At 39.3% G+C, this 25,178-nt stretch overlaps 2 protein-coding genes across 6 annotated transcripts; one reads left to right on the top strand and one right to left on the bottom strand.

Moving 5' to 3' along the window:
- Positions 1 to 257: 257 nt before the first annotated feature.
- On the bottom strand, positions 258 to 25,178 carry LOC144666389 (uncharacterized). 5 transcript variants are annotated; one of them, XR_013573176.1, is made up of 14 exons: positions 24,982 to 25,178; positions 24,823 to 24,897; positions 24,691 to 24,738; positions 24,054 to 24,108; positions 23,294 to 23,383; positions 22,782 to 22,845; positions 22,185 to 22,251; positions 21,855 to 21,932; positions 21,639 to 21,696; positions 19,475 to 19,555; positions 18,971 to 19,031; positions 18,667 to 18,856; positions 17,600 to 17,754; positions 258 to 486 (listed from the first exon to the last, which is right to left on the bottom strand). XR_013573176.1 is itself a non-coding variant. In XM_078527818.1 (14 exons), the coding sequence occupies exons 1-14, from the start codon at positions 25,067 to 25,069 to the stop codon at positions 542 to 544; spliced, it is 1,056 nt and encodes a 351-aa protein (XP_078383944.1). In that variant the 5' UTR covers positions 25,070 to 25,178; the 3' UTR covers positions 258 to 541. The 5 variants fall into 5 exon arrangements, 3 of the variants coding, with proteins under 3 accessions (XP_078383944.1, XP_078383942.1, XP_078383941.1); XR_013573177.1 differs by having other exon boundaries at positions 18,667 to 18,853; XM_078527818.1 differs by having other exon boundaries at positions 258 to 599; positions 17,712 to 17,754.
- LOC144666383 (contactin-6-like) lies at positions 14,150 to 17,419 on the top strand. Its single transcript, XM_078527808.1, is given in 4 exon segments — positions 14,150 to 14,581; positions 15,269 to 15,385; positions 15,388 to 15,525; positions 16,438 to 17,419. Coding segments are annotated over 4 exon segments (1,155 nt in total). The 5' UTR covers positions 14,150 to 14,154; the 3' UTR covers positions 16,911 to 17,419.

Below are 25,178 nucleotides of genomic sequence, written 5' to 3'. Positions count from 1 at the left end.
TGAAGTTTTTGGGCCAGTCAGTCTGTAGCATTCATATGTTTGCCTTTCGAAATTATACTTAAGAATAGAATCCTGCTTGGCCTCCATCTTGGCAGTGTAACTTTCCATTCCTTTTAAACATTTCATGTGTCCAACCCTATATCATTTTATTTCTGGAATTAGTGAATATTTTTTGAACTAAAAATTTAAAGGTAGTTTTTATTTATAATCATAAGTGATCAACATCTCCGGGAATTAATTTTTTTTCGGATTTTACTGTAATTCAGTGACATTTTTTCCTTTGACAACAGTATCTTAGAGTTCAAGGTAGCTTGGCCCTTGGTAGCTGGCTGTAACTTCATGTACAGGCGGAAAGTATTCCTCTTTTTTTACTGATATTACAAAGTTTGTTGTTTTTTCGATTATTTGTTTGGAAAAATATCAACTGCAATAAAAGTTTTTAATAACTTTAAGTTAATTAACCATGAAAGATAAATCAAAATTTGACTTTTAAGATTTCGCATGCAATTTAATCATGTTTTGGGAAATGAATGTAATAAAATTAGTTATTTGAGGTAACAGGTAAAGAAATAAAGAATGACCGTCCTTGTAAAGATGGCCTTTTCCCTTCTGATTGCAATTGTGGCTGCGGTACAGTTCCCTCTGTGAAGAGATAAATATTTCAAATTAATAAATAAGCAGTAAAACTTATATGCCCCCCTTTTGTCATCACTTTCAAGCGAAATTTAAGGTCACACCTCCGAAATAGAACTGACAATAGATTTTCGCTCAAACTTCGCCAACTGGTTGTTCATCCTAAGAGAACTTTATTTTTGAAATAAAAAAGAGGGGTACAGGTACTGTTCGTTTACAATATCAGCAATTATATTGTCACGAGTACTGGCTAATTTCACATTCATGTTTATTATTTATTTTTCTACAATAGAATTTGTTCATATTCATTTTATAGAAAGAAGGTGATTGCTAGACTCAGAAAAATTAAAAAAAAAATGATAGGTTCCGGTTCGTTTACAAGGAAACGACGATTTATCTCTCTTGCGAGCCAAGCCGTATAGAAAAGCCGCCATTTCTTATTGTGCGCGCGCTAATCACGCGTGAAATTATGCGCGCCGGCAGTACGGGATGCGCAACGCAATGCAGAGGAATTACCTTAATAGGAACATCCAACACGGTTGGGGGGTAGGGACCAATATAAAAGGGGCGTGGGTGCTCGTCGTTTAGCTTAGGGGGGGTAATATCAACGATGAAAAACGAGTTTTCCCCTTCATCAGGTTGGTTGCTACAATATCTATCTCATGATTTGATACGTATCCAGTGGTCTCTTATGAGAAAAAGAGCAGTCCCGCACGGGTTCAAAGCGGCTCTCTGATTGGCTGATTCACGAGAACAATAGAAAATTAGTTATTAAAATAAAGACTTTATATGTCTGTGGTGATTTCTTTCTTCGTTAGTAGTTCCTCTAATTTACATCCCATCTAAAGAACCTTTATGGCTTATCATAAGGATTCATAATAGCAAGGGCAAACATGGGTAAGGATGGGTAAGCACGGCTATGACCGTACTATGGCCATACCGGCCATAGCCGGCCGTTCCGACTGTACCGACTGTACTGACTGTACCGACGGTACCGGCCGTACCGGCCGTACCGACGGTGCCGGCCGTACCGACTGTACCGGCCGTACCGACTGTGCCGGCCGTACCGACTGTACCGGTCGTACCGACTGTACCGACTGTACCGGCCGTACCGGCCGTACCGACTGCACCGGCCGTACCGACTGTACCTACTGTACCGGCCGTATCGAAAGTACCGGGCGTACCGGGTGTACCGAGCGTACCGGGCGTACCGAGTGTACCGAGTGTACCGGCTGTACCGGCTGTACCGAGTGTACCGAGTGTACCGGCTGTACCGGCTGTACCGGCTGTACCGAGTGTACCGAGTGTACCGAGTGTACCGAGCGTACCGGTTGTACCGGCTGTACCGGCTGTACCAGCTGTACCGGCTGTACCAGCTGTACCGAATGTACCGGGTGTACCGGCCGTACCGGCTGTACCAAGTGTACCGAGTGTACCGAGTGTACCGGCTGTACCGAGTGTACCGGCCGTACCGGGCTGTACCGAGTATACCGAGTGTACCGAGTGTACCGAGTGTACCGGCTGTACCGAGTGTACCGAGTGTACCGGCTGTACCGGCTGTACCGAGTGTACCCAGTGTACCGAGCGTACCGAGCGTACCGGGCGTACCGAGTGTACCGAGTGTACCTGGCGTACCGAGTGTACCGAGTGTACCGGGCGTACCGAGTGTACCGAGCTTACCGGGTGAACCGGGTGTGAGCACCCAACGAACAAAATCTTTAAATTTCCATTTCCAGAGTTTATATCCGGCTTAGATGCCGTTTTTCATACCTGCACTACGATTAATATGATCTTTTAAGCGATGTTCGCCGAAATGTGCCGTTGAGTTTATAACAGCAACACAAACCCAAAAAAGAATTAATAAAGCAGAGGGAACGCGTCTTTTACACAACTTATTGAGTTCAATCTTTTGCTTCATGATTCCTGTGTGTGTGTGTAATTTCTTCGAGTAAGTTTTTTTTTTTAATTACGCGTCACGCACATCCCCTTTAACACTACTTTGTTCGTACGGGTAAAACCGTGCCCTGCCAAAACATGCAGAAACCTACTAAAACCTGAAAACCTGTAGCCATTTTGTAAAATCATCTTTAGCGATTCAGTGGAATTCAGATTTTTTTCCATGTTATAAGAAGATAAGAAGGAGTAGCACAAAAGTTTGCAATAAGATGTAAATAATCATGGTACAGCAATTCTGGTTCACAAAGTTCACAAGCTTTACGCAAAAGCTCACGGCGATTCAGTGTAATTCTGTATAACGTGAAACCTGCTTTTTGATGTTTGGTGTTGTTTGAAAATATTTATTTTAACAAGAGAGTAGCACAGAAGTTGGCAATAGACTGAAAATAATTCTGGTGCATAATTTTGTCCAACAAAGTCTGCCGGACTCCCTCTTATTCCGTCTTTCGGCGTGACAGTATTTCGTGGGAATTTATTTTCGCAATTTGGACAAAAAGTACGTTAAAACATTAAAAAAAATATGTCCAATAATGTTTTAGTCTTATTGGAGCCATATCCGCTTTCACTAACGACTTTGGGAAATACTTTGTGCAGAAGATTGAAACGATTCGAAGTCGGCTTGACACGGATCCTGCTTTTTCACATGTAGAAAACTTAAGTGTAATACTCCATAATTTTCGAGCTTTTTTAAAAGTTCGCGGACACCGTACCTCACCGATTTCGCTGAAATTTGGCATGCAGTCTTGTTTTAGGGTCCTAACTACCAAATGGATATTAAAAAGTTTCAATTCTTTTTATTTTGGAAAATATCGAGAAGGCCGATTTGAAGCGTCCGTGACGGCCCGCCAACATGGCGGATCGAAGTTGTTCTTGTTAGTTCGACACTGAACCTGCCGTCACAGTTTCTCGATCATACTTGGCATAGTTATAAAGAACTATCTTTCTTCTTTCTATATATCAAAATAGATTTGGCAAATGTTGAGTTTGGATGATCAACGGCTAAGAAGTTCGAAGGTATGTTAACGATGTTTTGAACAGTCTCAAATTTACTACAAAATGAAAGGCTTATAACTCCACTGTTATCTCGCTTTAGAACAAGCCATTTACCATGAACAAAGCTTGTTCATTGGTGAATTGACTCCATTAATAAAAAAATTGGGGAAATGTAACCGTTAAGAATAAAAAATTATGGAACCTCTAGTAAATTGGCCATTTCAGCGCCATTTCAGCGGATCAGCTCATTTAACAGCAAATAATCGGGAGAAACATGAAAGGGTTACAGTCGTTTATAATAAGCAGTTTTCAGGTATTCTTTGCTTATCTTAAACAAATACATAATCTTTGCCAAAGATATGGCGATTTTTGAGCGTACGATCGTTTCTCCAAATTTTTATGTCGGCAACTTTATTTTATTTGTTGTCGAGATTATACGCTGTTGTTATTCAATATTCGTTTCACAAGAACTTCTGTTGCTCGCATTTCCCAAATCACTGTTTAAGAAATTGCCCATTCCGTAACAGGGTCATTCTTACTTTTTCTTTAAAAATTACTAGGAAAGCAAGAATGTCATAGAACGGTTTTATACTAGTAAAAATACCTGTCAGACAAAAATTCAACTGTTTGTGTTATCCGGCTGTTTTCACAAATATGCAAATTTAGGAATTCTTAAAGTGCCTATCTTTAACTATTTCACGCTTAAAGATTCCACTAAATCTTTTCGCCTACCTTTAGGACAAACGAAGTTTTGTGTCTCCAAGCAGAATGCTCGTTATCAGCAATGAAAGTCGAAGAGATACAGAAGCTCGAGTAAAATTCTAACTGCTGTGAAATGAACATCGTTTGAGCTTGACGTGTATTTATAGATTGCTCATTTAACTGTTGTTATTCAATATTCGTTTCACAAGAACTTCTGTTGCTCGCATTTCCCAAATCACTGTTTAAGAAATTGCCCATTCCGTAACAGGGTCATTCTTACTTTTTCTTTAAAAATTACTAGGAAAGCAAGAATGCCATAGAACGGTTTTATACTAGTGAAAATACCTGTCAGACATAACTTCAACTGTTTGTGTTATCTGGCTGTTTTCACAAATATGCAAATTTAGGAATTCTTAAAGTGCCTATCTTTAACTATTTCACGCTTAAAGATTCCTCTAAATCTTTTCGCCTACCTTTTGGCCAAACGAAGTTTTGTGTCTCCAGGCAGAATGCTCGTTATCAGCAATGAAAGTCGAAGAGATACAGAAGCTCGAGTAAAATTCTAACTGCTGTGAAATGAACATCGTTTGAGCTTGACGTGTATTTATAGATTGCGCTCGAGCTCCGTTAATTAAGTTTATTCATTTGGCGATCAGATAAAAATCAATGAATGATCAGAGTTATTAAAGTCCATTTCTAAGCACGAGAGACACGGAAGTTTGTTTCAGAAGCATTTATGCAAAGAAATACCGGTTTATTTTTGAGCGGGAAATCTGCATTTATAATAGTTGGGAGTTTGGGGTGTTTTTTGGTGTTGTTTTTTTTTTTTAGGGGGCTCGGGGGGGGGGGGAGGGGGGTGTGGAAGTGGTGCCTTCGTATCCTCTTTTGTTCTTTTACACAGTGGCCTGAATTTGGAACAGTTCGGGGAATTGATTATCAATTACTCTTCGTTATGCCATGTCACCCCTTAATGTGGGAGCGCCGTTCCTCAATTTACGATAAAAAAATTTATGGCCGCCCGGTCCATTTATGTAGTTCTCCGCCAGGTCTCTCAATAGGCAGGTTACGAGCTAGTGGCCCATCCAGCCGGAGCTCATACCTGTTTCCGCAACGTGAAGCGACAACGAGTATTTTTTACTCCACCCAGATGGGATGCTATTCCATCGCAGGGTTACCTCCCTTCCCGAAAAGCTAAAGATTGACTGGTAATCATTTTTTAACCCGGGTAAGGAAAGGGACTCTGGGAGTTGAGAGGCTTTCCAAAGAACTTAACGCATTGTCCCCCAAAAGCTCTATCCAGGACTGTTTGGTCCAGAGTCCAGCGCAGTGACCATTGTTAGGCCATCACGCTCCCCAACCGTGTAAGAAAGTGCAAAAATCTGCTTGTATAAGCCCTGGGGTTGTACAGTTTGGTACGAAATGTGGGCTTTTAAATGTGGTAGGTCTTATATCCGTGGTTGGGGTGCGGTGGCTTAAAGCGAAATTAAACTTCTTGTTTTCTGAAAAACGTTTTTATAAACTGATTTGAATTACATTAATGAATTAAAGGGACAGTGTCACCAAGATTTAATAAAATTTAAAACTCTCAAGACGGTAACCTGGTAGGAAAAAAGTGGCCTTAAACTTTGACAGTTGACTTGGAAGAAATATATGGGCCTTGAATTGGGAGGGCTTATGAGAGAAAAGGATAAAAAGGGGAATTTCACAGAATCTGCTCAACAGCGTACTCTCGAACTGCTTTCATTTATCTGCCCACTGTCTTTTCTCTCTCCCGGTTTTAGTAAGGCCAGACCGCTATGAGTGGATTTACAATTCATATTAACACTTTTTTGAGATTTTTAAATCCCGGTTCGAGCTTTGGGGGGATATTGCGTTGAGTTCTTCGGAAAGCCTCTGTACTATCATACCGTATCTACTCGAATAAGCGCTGCCCCCGAATAAGCGCCGCCCTCGAAAAAGCGCCGCCCCCGGCGCCGCAGTCCCGATGCGGCGCTTATTCAAGGAAATCTGCATGTTTAACTAGAAACAGAACTACAAAGCAACTCTTAAACAAACTTGGACATTTCTTTCCATCAAAAGCGAAGTTCTGCAGTTCAAAGTGCTTGTTTTACCGCTCAGTTTTTCTATTGAACATTCTTCAGTACAATCTTCAGCAAGAGACGACTTTTGGCAATCAGGGGACCCTATTTTAATAAATGTAAAGGATTAGATTCTTTGTGGCGTCAAACTTTTTAATAAGCGCCGCCCTCGAATAAGCGCCGCACTGGAGGCGATAAGGACATACGTGATGTAAGTCATGACGCATTACGAGAGGTGTCCTTATGGAGCTCGAGAGGTTCGACTTTAATAAAAAAAAAGTCCGAGATAACAAAAACAGCCAAGTTCTCACCTGCTTTTTTTGTAAAAATCTGGACGAAAAACATTTGTATCTTTTAACTTGCCCTAAAAAGAATTGATTCGAAATTCATTTCAAATCAATGAGGAAAACGTGTTAGCTTCACTGTCATGTTGTTCTTGCCGCGAGTAAGCCACGCCTTCTTCGAACACGATAATTACTGATGACACAAACGTAAAGTCATGTTCATTTCAAAATCAGCTCGCATTATGCTTATTAACAGATGAGCTCTTTTGTTCAACATTCAGACCACTGTGTCAGAGATCTAAAGAGGATTCGGAGGCACCACTTCCACCCCCTCCCCCCGCCTTCCTACAACAACACCAAAAAAAAAACCCCAAACTCCCAGCTATTATAAATGCAGATTTACCGCTAGAAGCCGAGTATTTTTTAACCGCGTCAGTCAATAATAAACCGGTATTTCTATGCATAAATGCTTCTGAAACAAACTTCCGTGTCTCTCGTGCTTAGAAATGGACTTTAATAACTCTGATCATTCATTGATTTTTATCTGATCGCCAAATGAATAAACTTAATTAACACATTTAAAAGCCCACATTTCGTACCAAACTGTACAACCCCAGGGCTTATACAAGCAGATTTTTGCACTTTCTTTCACGGTTGGGGAGCGTGATGGCCTAATAATTGTCACTGCGCTGGACTCTGGACCAAACAGTCCTGGATAGAGCTTTTGGGGGAGACAATGCGTTAAGTTCTTTGGAAAGCCTCTCAACTCCCAGAGTCCCTTTCCTTACCCAGGTTAAAAAATGATTGCCAGTCAATCTTTAGCTTTTCGGGAAGGGAGGTAACCCTGCGATGGAATAGCATCCCATCCGGGTGGAGTAAAAAATACTCGTTGTCGCTTCACGTTGCGGAAACCGGTATGAGCTCCGGCCGGATGGGCCACTAGGCTCGTAACCTGCCTATTGAGAGACCTGGCGGAGAACTACATAAATGGACCGGGCGACCATAAATTTTTTATCGTGAATTGAGGCGCGGCGCTCCCACATTAAGGGGTGACATGGCATAACGAAGAGTAATTGATAATCCATTCCCCGAACGGTTCCAAATTCAGGCCACTGTGTAAAAGAACAAAAGAGGATACGAAGGCACCACTCACACCCCCCTCCCCTCCCCCCCCGAGCCCCTCAAAAAAAAAAAAAACAACACCAAAAAACACCCCAAACTCCCAGCTATTATAAATGCAGATTTACCTCTCAAAAATAAACCGGTATTTCTATGCATAAATGCTTCTGAAACAAACTTCCGTGTCTCTCGTGCTTAGAAATGGACTTTAATAACTCTGATCATTCATTGATTTTATCTGATCGCCAAATGAATAAACTTAATTAACGGAGCTCGAGCGCAATCTATAAATACACGTCAAGCTCAAACGATGTTCATTTCACAGCAGTTAGAATTTTACTCGAGCTTCTGTATCTCTTCGACTTTCATTGCTGATAACGAGCATTCTGCCTGGAGACACAAAACTTCGTTTGGCCAAAAGGTAGGCGAAAAGATTTAGTGGAATCTTTAAGGGTGAAATAGTTAAAGATAGGCACTTTAAGAATTCCTAAATTTGCATATTTGTGAAAACAGCCAGATAACACAAACAGTTGAAGTTATGTCTGACAGGTATTTTCACTAGTATAAAACCGTTCTATGGCATTCTTGCTTTCCTAGTAATTTTTAAAGAAAAAGTAAGAATGACCCTGTTACGGAATGGGCAATTTCTTAAACAGTGATTTGGGAAATGCGAGCAACAGAAGTTCTTGTGAAACGAATACTTGAATAACAACAGCGTATAATCTCGACAACAAATAAAATAAAGTTGCCGACATAAAAATTTGGAGAAACGATCGTACGCTCAAAAATCGCCATATCTTTGGCAAAGATCATGTATCTGTTTAAGATAAGCAAAGAATACCTGAAAACTGCTTATTATAAACGACTGTAACCCTTTCATGTTTCTCCCGATTATTTGCTGTTAAATGAGCAATCTATAAATACACGTCAAGCTCAAACGATGTTCATTTCACAGCAGTTAGAATTTTACTCGAGCTTCTGTATTTCTTCGACTTTCATTGCTGATAACGAGCATTCTGCTTGGAGACACAAAACTTCGTTTGTCCTAACTGAGGTAGGCGAAAAGATTTAGAGGAATCTTTAAGCGTGAAATAGTTAAAGATAGGCACTTTAAGAATTCCTAAATTTGCATATTTGTGAAAACAGCCGGATAACACAAACAGTTGAATTTTTGTCTGACAGGTATTTTTACTAGTATAAAACCGTTCTATGGCATTCTTGCTTTCCTAGTAATTTTTAAAGAAAAAGTAAGAATGACCCTGTTACGGAATGGGCAATTTCTTAAACAGTGATTTGGGAAATGCGAGCAACAGAAGTTCTTGTGAAACGAATATTGAATAACAACAGCGTATAACCTCGACAACAAATAAAATAAAGTTGCCGACATAAAAATTTGGAGAAACGATCGTACGCTCAAAAATCGCCATATCTTTGGCAAAGATCATGTATTTGTTTCAGATAAGCAAAGAATACATGGAAACTGCTTATTATAAACGACTGTAACCCTTTCATGTTTCTCCCGATTATTTGCTGTTAAATGAGCTGATCCGCTGAAATGGCGCTGAAATGGCCAATTTACTAGAGGTTCCATAATTTTTTATTCTTAACGGTTACATTTCCCCAATTTTTTTATTAATGGAATCAATTCACCAATGAACAAGCTTTGTTCATGGTAAATGGCTACTTCTAAATCGAGATAACAGTGGAGTTATTAGCCTTTCATTTTGTGGTAAATTTGAGACTGTTCAAAACATCGTTAACATACCTTCGAACTTCTTGGCCGTTGATCATCCAAACTCAACATTTGCCAAATCTATTTTGATATATAGAAAGAAGAAAGATAGTTCTTTATAACTATGCCAAGTATGATCGAGAAACTGTGACGGCAGGTTCAGTGTCGAACTAACAAGAACACCTTCGATCCGCCATGTTGGCGAGCCGTCACGGACGCTTCAAATCGGCCTTCTCGATATTTTCCAAAATAAAAAGAATTGAAACTTTTTAATATCCATTTGGTAGTTAGGACCCTAAAACAAGACTGCATGCCAAATTTCAGTGAAATCGGTGAGGTACGGTGTCCGACCAAAGTTCGAATCTTATAGACTATGACAATTAATGCGCTGCTGTTGCTGACCCGACACCATCGTTTGCTGAATTTACGCTGCTGTCTTGTAATGATGTTAAATACTGGCAATCAACTGAAATGCTCTTTACATAGATTGCAATCGAATGACCCGGTTTTGTGGACTTTTTAAATTATCTCCTCAGGATCGTACCGTTACTGATGTTCGAGACAAGGAGTTGCATATTAACTATAAATTTAATTTTCTAGTAATTTTCTTCGTGCAACCAGAGTGTGCGCTTATTTGTTGCAAAGTACCTTATTACATATAATTTTCGTGACACTTTTCCGTACACCCAGTACGTCTGGTACGCCCGGTACACTCGGTACACCCGGTACACCCAGTACACCCGGTACGCCCGGTACACTCGGTACGCTCGGTACGCCCGGTACACCCGGTACACCCGGTACACCCGGTACACCCGGTACGCCCGGTACACTCGGTACGCCCGGTACGCTCGGTGCATCCGGCCGTACCGACTGTACCGACTGTAACGGCCGTACCGAGTGTACCGGGTGTACCGAGTGTACCATAAACAACACGACATAACTCAAACAGTTCAAACACAATAACAAGAAAACGTCCAAAGCTTACAAAACTGACAATCTCAACTGAAATATTGTACAAAACGAGGAATCTCGTCGAACAGACGAACATAGCTAAATGACACCAACCGTTTCGCAGACCAACTCTGGCTGCACAACCAAAGCTCGCGTGTGATTGGTTCGGTACGTCTCGGTACAGAATTTAAAAAATCAGCCAAAATCAGCCAATCAGAGAGCCGCTTTGAATCGGTGCAGGACAACTGGAGAAAAAAAGCAGGCCGGGGAATGATGGAAAGGAGGCAGAGTTCCCACCATCCTTCGCGTCTTGCAATTTTCTTATATTAAAGAGACGACCAGAGACAAGTCAGGTATTTAACACTTTTAACATTTCAAGTAGCCTGACTTTACTTTGAAAACCGACCGACCAGATCTTTTTGTAGTAAGTAAACGTGAGAGAACGACCCACAGACGTCCCTTGTTTTCTAGCTAGCAAGAGCGCGTTCGCGCTCATTTAAATCCCCCCTCCCCATTTTATACTTTACTTTGCGCGCTGTCGACGAGCTTTGGGGAAAATAGAGGGTCTGTGAACAGAATATCAAAACGCCAAATATGTGAGGAAAACTTCAAATATATTAATAAATAATTTACGCGCAAAACGAATCAAAACGAATCACGCCATGCAATAGGCTTTGCATAAATTTGTTTTAAGATTTATAAGAAGCTGAAGGCACTACTCAGTTGTTGTCTCATACCGATCTTGGGATTATCGGTTATTTATTTTTATTTTTTTATCAGTTTGTTCAAGTGGTTTAGCATTAAACAATATAGTTTTTACGGTGGTCATGATAGTCTCCTTGTCGACCTTGGCATAGACCTCCACGAAGTCTAAAATTATGGCTTTAAACCTTTCTTGTTATGTTATTTGTTAGATAATCGTTATTTGCTTGTGTTATCCATGTTATCCATTCCAAGTAGGTATGTTTTGGTGTTAACGGTTTATTTCTTCCGGTTCTCATGGTCCTTGAACCAAAACATGTCTACATTTTTTGATAATCTATTTGCGATATGCTTGTAATCAGACTAATCAAAAGAACGAGTTGGTTGTCGAGTCTTATCAATAAAACAGTTCCAAGCAGAGTCACAATTTTTTAAATGATCCAAAGTTAACAAATTGTTGTCCAACAAGTTATTCGCGTGATCGTGACAGTATATTATAACAAACGTTACGGGAAAGGATCTTGCTGGAAAGGTGTGAATGCCAGTCTGTAATCATGCTGTTTAACCTTACCCCGGATGCTCTCCTGGGTTGCAATAATAATTGCCAACTGATAGTAAAAGGGTCATTTATTTGTCGGAGGTTATATTTTGCTCATTTGTTATCAGTCAATAAGGATGTAAGGATGCGATCGAATGCTTGAGTTAAAAAGCCGCTTGTTTGCTGTCAGTTAGGATGTCAAAAAACTAGCAAATTGTAAAAAAATTTCGACTCCATTGACTGTTCAAAGAAATTTAAGTTGACTCTGAATAAGTTTGGTTTGCAAACCCGAAATTCTAATTTCAAATATTAATCGACGCATTCACTTGACTCATTTTAGAGCCTTCCAACAGTTTTGTACAAAGATCCCGAAGGCATGCCACTGTCAACACGACAAAGAGTTTTTCAACTGAAGACATAAGCCGCGAGATTGCCTTTCAGTTGGGAAAATTTATTCCAAGTGCATACTGCAGATCAAACGAAAGGGTGTGTCCTGCTGGTCCCCCCGGACATCCTGGACCAAGAGGTACAAAAGGGTCTCGTGGCAGGAGGGGGACGAAGGGGACAAGAGGAAAGACTGGACTTCATGGTGTTATGGGACCACCCGGTAAATACGGAAAACCAGGAATGACAGGACCTACTGGACCAAGAGGAGAATAACTATTCAAAGTGGCTACGAGCCACTAAACTCGGAAAATTTATTATGAAACAAGAATCGAAAACAACAAACTGACAAATAGGGATTTGCTAAAACAAATGCTGTTAAACTTTCCACAATTCAGTTCACTTCACTTAGTTTCATTGTCATCTAGCTGCTCATCGAGAGCAGGCCGAAAGGGCAAGAGATAGAGTTCCTAACGGTTGCAAATTGTTTTCTCTCTTTTTATTTTCCTTTTTGTTTTTTGAAGGTTAGGCAAAATAATAATATCATTAGAGAAAGTAAGTTTTGGTCTATTTCAAGAAAACTGACATTTATACAATATTTCGGCTGATAGGTAAGCATGTAGTACCGTATTTATTCGGACATAAGCCGAGACCCTAGTCTTTTAGTTTTTGGAACCAGTTAGACTCTGACAAAAAATAAACCCAAATCACTCGGCTATAAGCCGAGACCCAATTTTTCCTCCAAACTATAAAACAATCCACGTGCAGCGAATCAACATTTTCGTTAAATCACAACTATGTAATTGAAAAACAACGAATCACTGATAAAGAATGAATTTATTAACAGAACCGTACACAAGCGTGACAAAACATTCACCTGAGTTCAGAATCCCATCTCAAATCACGCATTCTTCTGCAGTTATCGATCATCATGCCAAAAGCTTCTGGTTTTCAAACAACGAACCCTTCAAATTAAAAGTTGTTGCCGAGGAAGAAACAGTTCAGAACAACTGCAAAATCGCCAGAGAATACGGGATGATTCCTGATGATTCAGTGAATCTTCAGTTCGTCGCAATTCGCCAGGTTGCTAGCGAAAAAATCAAGCAGATCCAGCGAGTGAACTTTAAATGTCATCAAAACGAAACATGTGCTGTTACCAGTATTTGTCGAGAATTCTCAATCCAATCAAACTCTTCTGAAGTGGTGTCTTTTAGCAGAGAAGTCGTGGTATTTTAAGTTTTCGCCTTTGAACAAAAATATTACATGCAGCCGATTTCTGTCAGATCGTGTTACAATGTTTACCAAGCGCGTGGGAACAACTGCTTCTGATTGGCCAGTTTCTGGTGTCGCGACAACAAGTCAAATAGATCGCTTCCTTCTTGACCCTTCTTCTCTTGAAAAGTCACGTAAGCAGTGATTCTGCAAATTAACTAAACTTAAAGAAAGGAACTGAAGGAAAGGAACAGAAACAGACTCAGGCAGAAAACTTCATTCCTAACGTTGCTTCATTAAACCAAATGGATTTTAAGGAGCCGCCACATGACCAAGAATAAAGACAAACGCTTGTTAATTTTCGTTTGTTGATGACCGCTCGGCTTATAGATGAATATTTCATTCAAATTGAACTCTTTTCTAGTACCATCTAATTTTTTTCGGAAATACTCGGCGATAAATCAAACCCCTAATTTTGTTGAGTTTTAACCAGTTCTCAGTAAGATTTGGTGAAAATATATCGTCTTTGTGTACTTCATATATGCGCATGCGTTCAGCACAAAATTCCGTGTGCTTGGGTCTACGCCTGGAAGAATGCATACCACAAGGAGAACATTTGGTTTTCAGAAACAAATATATAGCCTTTGTGTACTTCATATAAAGTAACACAGATAGAGGTCGCATTTTAGCCAACCCCCTACCCGCTTCACAAGATTAATTGATTAATTCAATTTGATATTAATTAATTAATTCAATTAAAATGTTTACAGGAATCGATGGCAGGAGGGAAGGAGGGAAGGAGTGAAGGAGGGAAGGAGTGAAATCGGCCCGCTCACCAAAACTCGGAATTTTCCGAGTTAAAAAGGGAATATGGGCGAAAAAGGACAAGAAGGTGTCACCGGAATTCCAGGGGAAAAGGGAGAACAGGGAGCAATGGGATTTCCGGGACCAAGGGGAGAAAAGGGGGACAAGGGAACTCCCGGTCCAATGGGAGTGCAGGGACCGCCAGGAGAACCCGGAAAATCAATATCTGCACCACAAGCGATCTTACTTCCAGTCGATAACACAGTTGACGAAGGGAAAAATACGACATTTAATTGCACGGTTGGTGGAAATCCTGTCCCAACAGTTGAATGGAAATTTGAAAATGAGACACTTTCGTCAGGATTGAAGTATTCCATTCAAGAAGAAATACTAATTATCAACCAGTTGAATTTCAGTGACACTGGATTGTACTCGTGCATTGCAACTAGTGCTCTAGGATCAGATGAAGCCTCAAGAAACCTGACTGTTCGAGGTAAGATGATTTAAAATAGAGCAACCATATGTGTGCAGGGTTCGTAGGGGTCCTCGAAAACCTCAAAAGTCCTGGAAGTTTATTGGTTCACTTCCCAGGACTGGAAAAGAAAGTCCTGGACAAAGACTACCGGTCCTGGATAGTTCTGGAAATCTGTTAAACTCAAGTAACAACTGAATTCTCAAAACTTACATTATAAGAAATATACACAGTAAGGAGAAATAATATTAAGATCTTGGGAATAAAAGTGTTTATGTGAATTTTGAAGTCCTGGAAAAATCAATCTGAGTCCTGAAAAAGTACTTGAAAATTGTTTGTGAAAAGGGCACGAACCCTGGTATGCTTACGTTGACTTACATGACGCTTTAATACTAATGCAAATGACTTTAGATTGATCTCAAGGGAAATTTATACAGGCTATTTTTAGCGCAATGTTTGTAAACCAGCTGGAACTTCAGAGAGGTACGTTTAGATATAAGCAAGACCATCCTTGTTTCGTGTGTACATGCTCCAGTTGAAATCTTTCGAAGTTTCCCGAAACCTCACACATGGGGAATTTTATGGCAATGTCTCTTATGAACTATGTTTCGGAAGAGCTTTCAAATTAAAGACCAACATGCTTCGGGTATATAAGCGCTTTGCATCGCAACGATTGTAATTGAAGACGAAGTTTTGTTTTCGATATAGCTGCACCTATCTTCACCAAGAAACCACCGGCGGTCGCCATGCCATTTGAAGGTACAGACTTCATTGAAACATGCCAAGCAGAAGGCTTCCCAGCTCCGGTCTCAAACTGGACACGACTTTGGGCAGGACTGGAGTACAGGAAGGAAACCTCACCATAAGAAACCTGAGTACAACCGACAGTGGATTGTACGAGTGTGCTGTGACGAACACCATGGGTGTAAAGAAGGCCAGGATGAACGTGGTAGTACAGAAAGGAGGTTAGTATGGGTATAAAGAGTCGAGAAAAAACGAGGAAACATTTTTCTATGGTTATTTCTTCGTTTTTCCATGGTTCCATGCTGCGCGGAAAAAGGAAATGCTTGTGTGGTGTAGCAGAAGCAAATGTTGTCTCTTGGAGACAAACATTGACGCTGGAAACAATGCTTTAAGAATGGCAACTGGGAAACATTGGGGAAACATGTGCTACGAATGTTTCTGGAAACATGTTTCCTCATTTTGCCAGGACTTCAGTTTAAATTAACATTTAGACGAAGTGGTAGAAAGCGTTATAACGTCATTTCCGTTCTGACTTCATTGGTTTGTCACGTGATTTGACCCTTTGGGAGTGTTGAGTGATGGCTGCAGACGCTCCCTTTCTGATTCACTCTCCCCAATCCTCTCTGTTCTGGTGTAAATGGAAACAATCCCTCGTTCCGTTGTAATGGCTAAGGATGGGCCGATACAGGTTTTATCAAAACGATACGATATCGATACGATATTTGCCTTTTTCTCGATATCGATATCGATATTATAACGTCATTTCCGTTCTGACTTCATTGGTTTGTCACGTGATTTGTCTGAGCATTCAAATGTTAGCCACGAATGTTGATTTCTGGGTCTTTTTGTGTCCCTTTTGCATCAGCAATGTGTGGACATCAAGTCAAGGCACGAAAAATTCAAATATTGACAAGAACATCAATATTTGTTTGAGAAAAATTGCATTTTTAAACCTCAGGTGCTAACCAGAAGACCGCAGCCTCAGGTCACGTGTGCAGTATCGAAAACAAATCGAAAGTGAGATATTTTTTGAAAGTATCGATACTTTTCAAAATTGTCAAATTATCGGTGTATCGAATATTTGGTATCGAATATCGGCACATCCTTAGTAATGGCCAATTTGTTTTTTTCAGTGGTTTGTAGCTGTTGGCGTTCAAGAGAAAAGTTTCCAGATGTTAGATACGAAAGCTGGAGAAGTTACTCGATTGAAGCCATTGATTTCAAGACCAGCGGCAATATAATCTTACGTGGCTATCGCCTGTGGAAAGATAGAAGGCTGTTTCCTAACAGCCAATTCACGATTCAGCTGTACCAAGGAAATGTCTCCATTGCAGAGAAATCTCAAACCTATGATGCCAGGTATTCAAGCAAGAAAACATTTGAGGTGTATTTTTCACGCGAAATGTATTTGCAAGCAGGTGTTAAATATACTGCTGCTGTACGAATGCCAAGTAAGGTTAATTACTTTGCACGGAATAGCGAAATGAGCAACAACTTTTGTTCCGGAGTTAATGTTGCTTTTATGAAGTCTGGCCTGATGGGCTCAAGGCAGAGCTCCTACGTTAGTCAGATACCGGCACTCATGTTTCTTAGTTTAACATGTTGAGAGCGTTTCTACCTTCGACATTATTAAAGAATTGCATAGTTGATTTCCAAGGGAGTATAATGATTAATTTTGTTTAAAGAAATAGGATGAACGTCACATGAAGAGAAGAATAAAATAAGGAAAAATGATACATTTAATTTCCAGACGCCATGTTTACTATACTTCGAGCAAAACAAGTAAGTCTTAACTTGAAGTTTTTGGGCCAGTCAGTCTGTAGCATTCATGTTTGCCTTTCGAAATTATACTTAAGAATAGAATCCTGCTTGGTATCCATCTTGGCAGTGTAACTTTCCATTCCTTTTAAACATTTCATGTGTCCAACCCACTATCATTTTATTTCTGGAATTAGTGAATATTTTTTGAACGAAAAATGTAAAGGTAGTTTTTATTTATAATCATAAGTGATTATTTTTTTCGGACAAGATTACGTCTTGTCTAGTGAGGATCAATTTACGGTAATTCAGTGACATTTTTTCCTTGAAAATAGTACCTTATAGTTCAAGGTAGCTTGGCCCTTGGTAGCTGGCTGTAACTACACGTACAGGCGGAAAGCATTCCTCTTTTTTACTGATATTACAAAGTTTGTTGTTGTTTCGATTATTTGTACATGTTTGGAAAAATATCAACTGCAATTAAAGCTTCTAACAACTTTAAGTTAATAAACCATGAAAGATAAATCAAAATTTGACTTTTAAGATTTCGCATGCAATTCAATCATGTTTTGGGAAATGAATGTAATAACATTAGTTATTTGAGTTAACAGGTAAAGAAATAAAGAATGACCGTCCTTGTAAAGATGACCTTTTTCCTTCTGATTGCAATTGTGGCTGGGGTACAGTTCCCTCTGTGAAGAGATAAATATTTCAAATTAATAAATAAGCAATAAAACTTATATGCCCCCTTTTTGTCATCACTTTCAAGCGAAATTTATGGTCATTCCTCCGAAATAGAACTGACAATAGATTTTCGCTCAAACTTCGCCTACTGGTTGTTCATCCTAAGAGAACTTTATTTTTGAAATAAAAAAGAGGGGACAGGTATTCGTTTACAATATCAGCAATTATATTATCACGAGTACTGGCTAATTTCACATTCATGTTTATTTGTTACTTTTCTAGAATAGAATTTGTTCATATTCATTTTATAGAAAGAAGGTGATTGCTAGACTCAGAAAAATTAAAAAGAAATGATAGGTCCCGGTTCGTTTACAAGGAAACGACGATTTATCTCTCTTGCGAGCCAAGCCGTATAGAAAAGCCGCCATTTCTTACGGTGCGCGCGCTAATCACGCGTAAAATTATGCGCAGTACGGGATGCGCAACGCAATACAGAGGAATTACCTTAATAGGAGAATCCAACACGGTTGGAGTGTAGGGACCAATATGAAAGTGGCGTGGGTGGTACCACTTAGGGTGTTTAGGACGGAACGTCGATGCTTTAATCTATGAAGGAATCGTTAAGGCCGGCTGCATTTACAGTGTTACAGGATTGTCGATTTTAGAACACTCAATCAGGAAAATTTTTATACATAAAAGCATTCGATCACAATGCTTCATAGTGATTAAGCTCACTAAAGCCCTTATTTGTGTTATTGTGTATCCGTTTCAGATCATCTGTAGGCGATTGATTTCAATTTTTCAACGAGCATCCCGGCCCTTTTTAAAATTGGCGTCCAAAGTTTTTTAACTTTCCTTTCAAATGGTGATTTTAGGCATTTGTGGGTTGAGCCCTGTCAAACTAAATGGACCATGATCACCTTTTGATGCTTGTGTAACAGAAGGACTCTCAATCCTGAAGTACTGACGGTTGTCAGTATTTGCTTGCCCGTAGCCATCAGCTGCTTTGGATGCCATTTGTAGAAGAGGATTGGCAGACATTGACGGAGATATGCGTGGTTGTATGGTAGCATTGCTGTTCGTTGTGTCGGATTGGTTCGATGTGATCTGCTGTTGACCAATAATTAAAATATTTCACACATTTAGGAACATGAGAGTTCCTTTATACAGATGAGTTCTAGATTTTTATCTTTTCAGCAGTACTTTTAAAGTATAAGAGATTACCTGATTTGAGTATAATGCAATGGCATCCCTTCTGCCACATTCGTTGTTAGCTTGCTTAATTCTGCAATGAGGAGTGGGAATCTATTACACATTTTTTATTCAAGTGATATGGCAGTATTCGGAGTAGAACTCAGTATACAATGAAGTCAATGAACACAATCCATGAAATAGTTTTTTTTTTCCTCTGGTCTTAAAATATCACAGCAAAAACTGAAAAATAACAAGGATGACCATAAGCGATATGCTAAGATATCAAAATTTACGTTTTTCAACAGGCTAGAAAGACTTTTGAGCACCAGCTGAATTACTTGACGCTTGTCAGATTAGCCAAATGGCGGATGTTGTGTGATAATTTTGACTGTTAATAAATACATTCTCTTTATCTCTTGTAGACATTGTAGTTTCGTTTCATATTACGGCTTTCACTTCCATCATTCCCATCATTTATTTAAGCATAACAATTATCAGCTTTAGAAATTATAAATTATATTAAATTAACACTACCTTTCCAGCTCCTGTTCAAATTCCTTTTCAGAAATTTCAAGTTTCTCTTTTGCCTCTTGATTCATCTCCTCACAAACCTTCCTGAAATTAACATTAATTTTTTTCTTTTTTAATTCGTAATGCGGTAGTTCCACATGACATTTGTTCCAGTTATTAACAACTAATCTACGCAGCACCATATCGAAATCTTTGGAGTGATCAAGTAACCCGTCGTTTTTTCGACGTTTTTGCTTGTTTACAAGCTAAAAACGTAGAATAGGGGTTAGTGGACAAAATTTGGAACCACATATTTGTAAACTCTCAAGGGACTTTTTTAATTTCTCAAGGGACTGTTTTAATTTCTCAAGGGATTACTTTCCGCTGTGGGTGATCACTTGCGATCTCGTGAAAAAAACGTGACTTGTCACATTTACAAACGTTATATAACAATTTTAAAAGTGACATGTCAGCTTTTTTATCTCAACGCACGTGTGTCTGAAAGGCGATCTATAAAAAGCGTCGCACAAACAATGGATTGCGTAACTAAAACACGAATAAATAATCACTAGCACTTACATCGTTTAAAAATTACAAACGTCAAAAATAAACCATACCAAAAAACTCGCTCTTTTGAAAGATATTATTGAAGTTAAAACAAATGCAAGAGATGGGGGCTTCTTTTAGCTTAGGAGCGGTTAAAAATTAGGCCAAATTTGGTCGCTACATGCAAGCGCAACTCTATTTCGTCATCAGCCTAGGTCGTTAGGGACGTGACCTCGCGTTGACAGGGAATGACAGCAATGTTGCATGAATCGGCTTTACAACATGCGATCGTATCTACGCAGTTCGAGTGGAATTTCAGTCAAAGACAGCAAAATTCTTTCGTATTTCATCTTCAAATATAATTCGAAAGCCTTCACTGTATATATGGCTTTTGTTTAATCCTGGGTCTTGATATCCGACCCTCGCAGAGCCTAGACAAAACGCAGCTTGAGTGTAACGATTTGTTTACGCTGCAATTATATTTTGCTGTTTCATTTGCTAATTTCGCTGCCGTAATCGACTGCCTTGAAAGGTCCTTGCAATTTTAAAGTATAGAATTGTCAGATCTCGGTGAAATTTGCACTGTTTATTTGTGTAATGTTAAGGAATATGTGTATAAATACCCGGCGCGGACAAGCCATTTTTGAGCCAGTTTTCTCCGACAGTAGTCGGAAATATCTGTATTTTTTGTGCTTTTTTGTGGAGCAATCGTTACGCTAGCCTGCGTGGCCGGCGTTCAACTTCGCGCTCGAACTCCCCTTCTCCTTCCCCTTTGAACGCCGGCCACGCAGGCTATCGTTACGCTACGGCCTTGAACACATTGAACAGCGGTCTACCTATAACAATTCAGATATGGCGTCACAAAATGACAAAAACAAAGCGTCAAACGCATATTTTGCTGTTTCATTTGCTAATTTCGCTGCCGTAATCGACTGCCTCGAAAGGTCCTTGCAATTTTAAAGTATAGAATTGTCAGATCTCGGTGAAATTTGCACTGTTTATTTGTGTAATGTTAAGGAATATGTGTATAAATACCCGGCGCGGACGAGCCATTTTTGACAAAATTATATGGCTGCATTTCCTCCGCGAAGATAGGAAATTGTTAAACTAAACTACAAAGAAACTGTAATGATAAGTTCGAAGAACAATGCACAGGATAAACCTTCGACTCGTACTTCATGCAAAAACGTCGATATCTCGAAGAGACTTTGATCAGTTTTGACAGCTATTTTCTGCGCCTATTTTAATTTATCATTCAAGTATGCCTCTTTAGTTCTCTGTGGCGACCATAAAGTGGTAAATACTCTTCTCAATCCCAATCTCATTTGAACCACGCGGTTTTTTGGGACAATGAACCAGGAAAAACGTGGACTCCACTAGAAACATAGCCCGAATTAAACGAAATTAAAAAATAATATTGAACACCATGAAAACTATGCTCTGGTTGTTTACAGTGCGGCTACTCGAAACGGACCACAGGAAGAAAGTTGACCAATCAAATTGGCCATCCTTTGTTCTCAATTAACATTTTGATCGGTCGACTTTCTTTCAGGTGGCCCGGTTCGAGTAGTTGCACTATAAAATCAACGACTTGATGATGGTGTATACGCACAAAAGGCAGGGTTAGTGGGCAAGTACTTACAAAGCCGATTTTAGTTCCTCCACAGTAACATCAAACTCCAGTTTACTGTTTAGTTCATCTGAAAGAAGAGATAAGGCATGTTAATACTTGCATGCATGTCAAGACTGAAAAGATGTTGGAAAAATATTGTTTAACTGTCAATTAAAATTTTTTTGAAGAAGAAAGACGTTGCAGAATAAACTTAAAGGTACCACTAGTATAACATTCACTGCAAACCTTTTGCGGTTTTTGTTTCCATCTCCAACTGCTGAAACTTGGTACTTAGCTCCTTCAAAGTGCTGTCTTCTTTTAAAACTATAAAGGAAGATAGAAGGGTCTGTTTAGTTTTCTTTAGATACCTTTTTTATTTTCACATCTTTTATTTTATGTAGCTTTTTCTAATCCTGTTTGACAGAATCGATTCTTTTTGACAAAAACTACTGACTCGTAGGCAGGAAATGACGCACATTTCAACTACTACTAAAACACTGTTTAGTCCACAGTGGTCGAATCTCTCTTACTGTAAGACAGATGTTATATTTGTTTTATATTTGTTTTAGTACAGACCTTCAGTCTTTGCCTCGTCAGCTTGCTTACTCCACTCTTCCATTTCCTTTTGTACATTCTCTTCCGTCTGGCAGGCAAGCAAAAGAACGCACTTCTTGTTTAATGTTTCAACGAATACTTAGAGGGTAGCAAAGGGTTTATACGGGACGCGTGATAAGGGCAAACCCGTGAAAATAGCTAGAAAAAGACATATGATTCGTGAATATTTCACTTATACTGCTGTTTTAAGTATACGTGACAGGTGAATTTGGTGAAAATTTATGCGAGAAACGGGATCACAACCCCATGATACGTACGCGTGCTACTTAGAACCAGGTATATAGCTAAGATTCCCAACAGACAAAATTGTGTTGATCATGGGCGGAAAGTTTGGGTCACATTTAAGAGACATGATCTTTCAGCAGCAAAATCAGGAAAAGTCAAGTCCTCAGGCGGTACTTTTCACCTTTTGCCTATTATTTACATCCCTGAGAATGCTTGAAGTTTACACGATAACCAAAGGCAGGAAACTTTCCAAGCCTAACACGTTAAGAATTAGAATCGACCATTAGAATCTAGTAAAACCTGCCTTAATTGACAATACTTAAAACAACGTACATAATAGTTTCTTGCATTCCTGAAGTTGCTTGTAAGTTCTGCCAGCTTGTTTTCAAACAATTGTCTAAAGTTACGGAGAAAATGTTGGTTACTACATCAAACTTCCTGCAGTTGGACACTCCTGAGTTGTGGGAACAAAGAATATTGTTTAAGAGGAAGGTCTGCGTTCGCAGGCTAGATAGCAGGAGGTGTTAAAAGGCACACGAAAACCTTCAATTTTTTTTTTATTTAGAACGATAACTATTTCAACTTTCCAATGGGTTACATACAAGATTATTTATATGACGTATTGTAAGATCTCTGAAGAAAAAATTCAAACCTGGTACCAAGGATCTATCCTTCTGAGCGGCTGGCAAGGGGGCCCCGGAAAAAGGGGGAAATGAGAAAATGGTGGGAGGGAGAGAGACCAAGAAACGAGTTTGGAAAAAGGTGTCCTCCATGTATGCACGATGTGCAATTGTTAAAATAACCCCAGGATAAATTATATGAGTGATTTCTCTGTTTTTACTTACAATTCTTCTTCCTCTTTTTTCATTTCTTCATCAATTTGTCTGCGGAGCTCTGCTATTCTTGCGCTTTTTCCATTGTTCAGCTCTTTTAGCCTGTTGACCAGTCCATTGATTGATGAACAAGTACGTTTCAGTTGGAGTATCCGTTTTGTTTAAACAGATTACTAAATAACCGTTTTGTCTATGCAAAACTAGTTTATGCAAGTATTATCATATAGTATATAGGGAGGTCATGGTACTGTTATTTTCATGTAAGATCATAATTCTTTCAAACCGGCAAGATCTTTCTTTCGTTACGCCATAGGCCTTATCACGGTTTTCGACACCATCTTGACGAGTAGGCAATTTTTCCCGCAAAGAGCGTCAATCATGCGGGGAAAAATACAAACAAATGTATGGGAAAATTTAAAACGTAACTGAACGCTTTCTAGCCCAACTCGGCAAATAAAAACTTTTGCCTAGTATCTTAACTTTACAATTCATAAGTTGTCCAGAATTCAATTTTTGAAAAGATATTTGCCGTCGAATTCCCATACAAACACTGTAATTTCTACCCGCTTTGCCTACTCGTCAAGATGGCGTCGAAAACCGTGATAAGGCCTATTGAGATTTCCTATAAAAAATTAGGGAGTTGTATCCAATAGTCGCCAGCCTAGCTTGACGCCGGGGTTTCCAAAACTAAATAAGAGCCCCAGGCGCTAAATTGAACCACTACGCGAAGTGAAAGGGCGTGCCCATTTATCTATATAAATTGGAACACTACCTGCTCGCGTGTAGCTGCGTTTGTAAAACTTTCTGCTTTGCAGCATTCACAGTTTCTAAAACAAGAAAGCAAATCTCGTTAGTATCTGTTTTCGCTTAAATGTATACCAGAATAAAAATATCAATTTTCTCAACAGCGACTATTAGTATTTACTAGCCTTCTTTATCTTACCCCACTAGGAAAATGTCGCTCGGGGTCTCTGTTTTTACAAATTTTTCAGCAAAGTCGAAACCACATATATCGGGGACATATAGTACAGTTTTCAGGGTAGTTTGTGGACCAGCATTGTCATAGCTGTTTAACAAAGCTATTTTCTCCTGGATATTATAATTGTTTTGAACGATTCTGCCCGTATGCAGTAAAAGCAGGCTTGGTCGGTCGTCTATTGTAATATCTTTCTCGTAAATTCAAATCATGTGGTTAGGGTTAAAATTTTGGTTTTTGCGTTCCGTCATTTTGTAAATTGATGTGACCCGCCGGCCGGCCCCGCGTAAGGCAAATCTAAACTTTATTTAATTAAAAAGCAAAATGAACAGTCTCTTTTACGTAAGCTTACGTAATAAACTTACTGAAAAAGCTGTTCTGCTGAAGCTCGGCAGGATAGTCGGAAACTTTGTTCTATTTCTCTCGCACTTACCTGACATTTTACAGTGCTTTTCGCTGTTCTGGTAGTATTTTGTCTGACCTGAAAGATGGATGAGCAAATATCCTTATAACTAAAAGCTTCGATAATTTTTTTAAATTGGAACAAAGTAAAATTGTTACTTACAGGCTTCAAGCTTGACTTCCAAACTTTTACAGCGAGCTTTCTCTTCATTGCAATGCTGCTGTAGACGCTCTTTTTCTACCAAACAAAAAGTAACCATTTAATTTCACCATATTTAAAGTGTTTCGAAATATTAAAAAAAAAAATCCTCGGCGAACAAACCTTGTTGCAGTTCACGAAGAGAGTTAAAAATAACATCGATTCTGAAGTTTGGAGAACTAGAACCCGTTTGGTTACTTATGTTTGCCATTACGGCCAGTCTTGGGAACTCTTTTAGGACGAAAAGTAAGAAATAACTAGTTATAATCTTGTCAAAGATGTCGCTGTTTTTCTCTTCAAAGTAACAAGTTCAGACTTCA

This window comes from Oculina patagonica, chromosome 9 (assembly GCF_052425735.1).
Source record: "Oculina patagonica isolate OP01 chromosome 9, crgOcupat, whole genome shotgun sequence".
Lineage (NCBI taxonomy): Eukaryota > Metazoa > Cnidaria > Anthozoa > Scleractinia > Oculinidae > Oculina > Oculina patagonica.
This window is presented reverse-complemented; position numbering and strand designations above follow the sequence as displayed.